Here is a 5,399-nt window from a genome sequence, read left to right as displayed (position 1 = left end):
ATGCTCTTACTCATTCCTCCCTATTAAGCTTTGTGTATGCTGCAATCCAAAAACCTCTCCTTCCCTCCCCTTTCCCTCACACTTTTTCTTCCTTCCTTTCTTTTGACAGAGTCTTACTAAGTAGCCCAGGCTGGCCTTGAACTTGGGATCTCCCACCTCAGCCTCCCGAGTGCTGACATTTCAGGCTTGTCCCACCACCTCTGGCTCATTCTCTTTTCTTTTAATAAGGAGCAGAGTTTGAGGTCAAAGTCTCCAGTAGGCAACACTGTTTCCTTAGGGCTCCATTGTCTACATTGTATTTATTTTCATGTTTCTGTTTTCTTTTGAGTCAGGTTGCAACTTGGTGTTGGTTAGCCTGGAAATCACAGAGATCCCTCTGCCTCAGCTTCCTGAGTGCTGGGATTCAGCCACTGGCAGGCCTGGCCTGGCTTTTTTTTTTTTTTTTTTTAAACTTGTGTCAAATAATACTGGAAATACTGATTTCCCACTTACAGAGGTCATACAAAAAGGATTCACTTTAAAACAAATTTATTAAGCATACAGCGAACCGATTTAAGTAAAAATATAAAGTAAATGATAAAACAAAAACTAAACTGATACGGCAGATCGTCATACTCTTGACTGAAGTTTGGAAAGTCAGATTTCCAGATGCTGAAAGCTCCATCTTCCCCACTGCGAGCCCCTCTCCTAAAGGAGAAGTCAGCTGGCGGGCACACATGCATTTGGGACTCCGTTTCTACGGCATGGGCCACTGTAAGTAAGTCTGCCTCACAGCAAACCTGCCTCTCTAGACCACTCCAGCAAGCTGGGGGGAAAGATGGCAGAGGCTATGTTTGGGGAGCGACCTTTCTCTGGGAAAAATCTTCATTCCCATATTGGAACAAACTCAAGTTCTCGATAGGCCATGCTTTTCTTTCTTTTTTTTTTTTTTTAATTTTTAAGGCCATGCTTTTCTTAACACAGAATAAAACTGCACTGTAGGACGTGTGCAGCCATAAGTCAAGGGGCAGAGGAGTCTACTGATCTGTTTTGGTTCTGTGTCCCAATTCCAAGCAAGGACAGCTTCTCCAGCGTGGTTCGGAAAATCCCATGTTGGCGTTTAATAGCCAAGGCCATTATTTGTACGGAATCAAAGACGCCTCCTGGATTTGTCCTCTGTGTTTTCCTAGAGGGCCTCACAGTGGTGGGAGGGAGTGGCCAGGCGCAGATAGGGTGTGTGGCTCTGGAGAGCAAGATTCTTGCCATCTCCAGCAGACATGACTGACACTCATAACTACAAGCTCTGGGCTGTTGGTCAGCCTCCCAATCAGGACCTCTTCCTTCTGATAGGCTGTCTTAGGTAAGTTTATACCCTGACGTGCCATCTTGAAGCCTTCTGGCCTATAGCCAACTAGCCTTGCCTTCAATTCTCAGAGTCACAATTTAGGCATTTTAATCTAAGCTGAACTTCAGGCAAGCCTTGGAGCGCAGGCTGTCCACACTCTTAGCCTGCCCACCAGCCAGGTGCAGAAGACAGAAATTTCCACACAAAATTTCCAGCACAAGGGTCAGGCCTAAGGCTGGAGCTGACCCCTGTAGTCCCTCTGAGGTGGGAGTTAGTCTTGCAGGTCCTGAAGACTCAGAAGCCCACGCTGGTCCGGCCTTCCCTCTTCCAGAATGCTGAGATCTGCTCCAGGGTGACCCGAGGCTGGAGACCCCAATCAGGCTCCAGGCTCCCTTGTCTCGGCCGCCAAGGCCTGGGGCTCCCAATCTGCAAGCCAGCCTCTGGCATGGGCTCAGACCCAACCCAGCTCACCAGGCTTGTGTCATGGGGCCTCTCCTCTTGGGTCTGAGGCCTCCAGAAGGTGCTCTGGGCTGGGACTTCTGGTGGGGTCTGAGGAACTAGAGAACTGGGCGAAGAGTGCGGGGATGAAGTGGCCGGTGGAGCAGTTGCTCTGCCCTCCAAGGTGCCCCCGGGGGTTGGGGGATCTGGAGCCCTGTCCATCAGCAGAGGCATGGAGGAGCCGTACCAATCCTCAGAGCGCTCCCGGGCGCTGCTCGTGGGCTCAATCCACAGTTCTCCTCCAGGGCGCCAGACTAGGGTGGGGGCACGCTGGCTGGGGTCTGGTTGCGGGCGGCGGAACAGGCGTTCGGCCAGTACAGCAGTAGTTATGATGAAGAAGGCTGTGAGAGAGGCCAGGCCCAACATGATGGGAATACAAGGGCCGCAGGGAATTACTACCCACACTGCTGTCTCCACCGTAGGCTCAGGGAGCCCCTCCGTGTGCCCAGAGGGCTGCTGAGGCGTCACGGGCATCTGGGAGACTCAGTGTGGACTCAGAACAGTCAGGGAACGTCTCCACTGGGAGAAGAAGGAAAGGGCAGCAGCCAGAGGGTATCCCCGTTTCCTGGAAAGAGATTCAACAACGGCTCTAACAACTTGACCATGGCACAGGATGAGACAGTGCTTAGACTGCAGGTCACTGGGACTGCACATCATTGGCCTTCTATTTAAACTGTAACTTCACTTCAGAACCTCAGAGACAGACTGGGAGTCGGGGGCGCTGGATCTCTTTGTCCCTCATCTTGCGTTCCTGCTCCCACCCCCACCCCCACCCGCTGTCAATTCGGCTCTTCTAATTGGCTTATTGAGCATGGGTGGCAAAACTAGAGAGGAGCAAAGGGGACGCAGAGAGGTCAAGAGCAAACCAGGGGAGGCCGGAGAACAAGCCAGAGCTGGCTGAGTCTCCCCTGCACAGTTGCAGGCCTCACTTCCCCTCCAGCCCCACCCCCCACCTCCGATGACAGATCAAAGGTCTGGGGCTCTCAGGTCTTGCCTCAGTCTCAAGTGAGGGGACTTGGAATGAGAGAGAACTCCCTTGCTGGCCCCTCCCTTCTGTATGCACCTACTCTTTGAGCCATCTTACCGCTCTCCTTGGAGGTGGCCCTGTTGTGCTATCTGGCTGTACCAGGTCTGTGGCCCGGCACCTATCCAACTTCCCCAGCTCTGCCCAATCACTGGCCTGTTTGCCTCCCTTGTTGGTATTTGTCCACATCTCTGCCACCAGTCCCCCATTTGCAGTTGCTTTCGCACCCCTCACCTCACCTGTCACCTTGCTTCAATCTTGGATTTCGCCTTCTTCAGAACCCTTCTTCCTAGTGCATGCCGGGAGGGTGTGTGTCTGGGCAGCGATCTGAAAGGCCCTGGAGGGCTGGCCTCAGAAGGCGGAAGGGAGGCTACCACCTGTTGCTGGGCGACTGTGCCCCAACTTTTTCTGCCCCCACAGAGTGTTTCCAAGGCAACCTGGGGATGTGGTCAGTGTGGTGAAGAACCACTTCCTGTGTAAGGTGGAGCCAGAATGAGCAGCTGCTTTGCTCCAGTCAGTCCCACCCCACAGGCAAGGTCCAGACCCCAGCGCCTTTACCTTGTCACCCCAAAGGCAAGGCAGACCCCAGCGCTTTCACCTTTTCACCCCAAAGGCAAGACCCAGACCCCAGCACCTTCACCATCTCACCCCAAAGGCAAGGCCCAGACCCCAGTGCCTTCACCTTCTCACCCCATAGGCAAGGCCCAGGTGCGATCACCATCTCACCCCACTGGCAAAGCCCAGACCCCAGCGCATTCATCTTCTCACCCTACAGGCAAGGCCCAGACCTCAGCTCGCTCACCCAGGGGAGAGGAAGATTACAAAGACCGGCTCAGGGGCTCCCAGAGCGCTGTGGTGTATCCTGCTGCCTGCTTCTTGGAGGGTCCCTGTCCTTCCGTCTACTCCCTGCACCCTTTTCATCCATCTGTGTCATACTTTTGTTTTGTTTGAGACAGGGACTTAAGATGTAGCCCAGGTTGGCCCCGAATACCCCCTTCCCCCCCACCCCCCAACACACACATACACACTCCCGTAAGCCTTTTGAGTGTTGGTTTCAGTCCCAGGCCACGTGCCCAGGCTCATCTCTCCACTACTTCTGATACCTAACTGTGAGAGTAATTGTTACCGGCGTTGTTTAGGCCACCATGCCTTTACATGGTGTGCATGCAGTGTCAGTGTGTGTGTGTGTGTGTGTGTAGACCAGAGTCTACTTAATTGATTTCCACCCTATTATTTTATCTTATGTGTTTGTGTGTTTAGCTCACCTGTATGTATTTTCGTCACAAGTATGCCTGGTGTTCAAGAAGGCCAGAAGGGGATGTCAGATCTCTTGGAAGTTGATTGACAGACAGTTGTGAGCCACTTTGTAAGTGCTAGGAATTGAACCTAGGCGCTCTGCAAGAGCATCAAATGTTTTTAACTGCTGAGCTCTCCCTCTCCCTCTCCCTCTTCCCTTCCCCAGTCCCTCTGCCCCCCTGTCCCCCTCCGCCCCTCTCCCCCTATACCCTCTTCCCCTCTCCTCCACCCCCCTCTTTCCTTCCCCAGTGCTAAGCTAGTAGGAGCACTTAGCTGAGCTTGCGGTGCCCATAGTTTTGAAGTGTGTGCTAAGGTCTAAGCTCAGGCCCTCATGCTTGTCAATCAGCCCTGTTGTGTTGCACTGAGCCTTCTCCCGGCCTTTGTTCCCTCCTCTGTCTTCTCTTTCTTTTTTCCAGGGTGGGGGGTGGGGCAGCAGTGGAGGAGGTGTTGGTTTGCTTATGGGTCACGCTCATGCTAGGCAAGCATTTTGCCACAATTCTTCACCACCAGCATTTCAACATATATGTTTTTCATTTGTTTTGAGACAGGGTTTCACTATGTATCATTTCTAGCTTAAAATGCTCTATGTAGACTACAGTGGACTCGGAATTGTGGCAGTCTTCTGGCTACCTTCCTGGTGCTGGGGTTACAGGGCTGTGGCTGCACATCTACTCGTACACCTACTCAGTACACCTGCTCAGTACACCTGCTCAGTACACCTGCTCACTACACCTTCTCAGTACACCTGCTCAGTACACCTGCTCACTACACCTGTTCACTACACCTGCTCACTACACACATACTCAGTACACCTGCTCAGTACACACCTGCTCACTACACCTTCTCAGTACACCTACTCAGTACACCTGCTCAGCTCTTGGGTTTTTTCCCCCACATACTCAACTCTTAACATTGTTATTCACATTCAAAAGTTATTTATTAAGCCAGGTGGTGGTGGCAAATGCCTTTAATCCCAGCAATTGGGAGGCAGAGGCAGGGGGTTTCTGAGTTTGAGAGCAGCCTGGTCTACAGAGTGAATTCCAAGACAGTCAAGGATAACCAGAGAAACTCTGTCTCAAAAAACAAAAACGAAAACAAACAAAAGAAAAGGAAGAGAAGGAAGAGGAGGAGGAAGAAGAAGAAATTGGTCAAGATAGAGCCTTGGCCAAGAAAGATTGGTCAAGTATGGCAGCACACGCCAGTTATCCTGTCATTTGGAAAACAGGTAAAATTACCAAGTGTTTAAGACCAACCTGC

At 52.0% G+C, this 5,399-nt stretch overlaps 1 protein-coding gene across 1 annotated transcript; it reads right to left on the bottom strand.

Annotated features, from left to right (window-relative positions):
• Positions 1-606: 606 nt before the first annotated feature.
• Positions 607-3,190, bottom strand: C7H16orf54 (chromosome 7 C16orf54 homolog). Its single transcript, XM_021165923.2, has 2 exons — positions 3,086-3,190; positions 607-2,387 (listed from the first exon to the last, which is right to left on the bottom strand). Exon 2 carries the CDS (start codon positions 2,294-2,296, stop codon positions 1,619-1,621), a length of 678 nt encoding a protein of 225 aa, XP_021021582.1. The 5' UTR covers positions 2,297-2,387; positions 3,086-3,190; the 3' UTR covers positions 607-1,618.
• Between the last annotated feature and the right edge of the window lie 2,209 nt (positions 3,191-5,399).

Source organism: Mus caroli, chromosome 7 (assembly GCF_900094665.2).
Source record: "Mus caroli chromosome 7, CAROLI_EIJ_v1.1, whole genome shotgun sequence".
NCBI lineage: Eukaryota > Metazoa > Chordata > Mammalia > Rodentia > Muridae > Mus > Mus caroli.
The sequence above is the reverse complement of the archived record's forward strand: the minus strand, read 5'-3'. Positions and strand labels throughout refer to the sequence as shown.

Bases quoted from the DNA above. Each gene is read 5' to 3' on its own strand.
- C7H16orf54 (XM_021165923.2), bottom strand. From the start codon at position 2,296: ATGCCCGTGACGCCTCAGCAGCCCTCTGGGCACACGGAGGGGCTCCCT.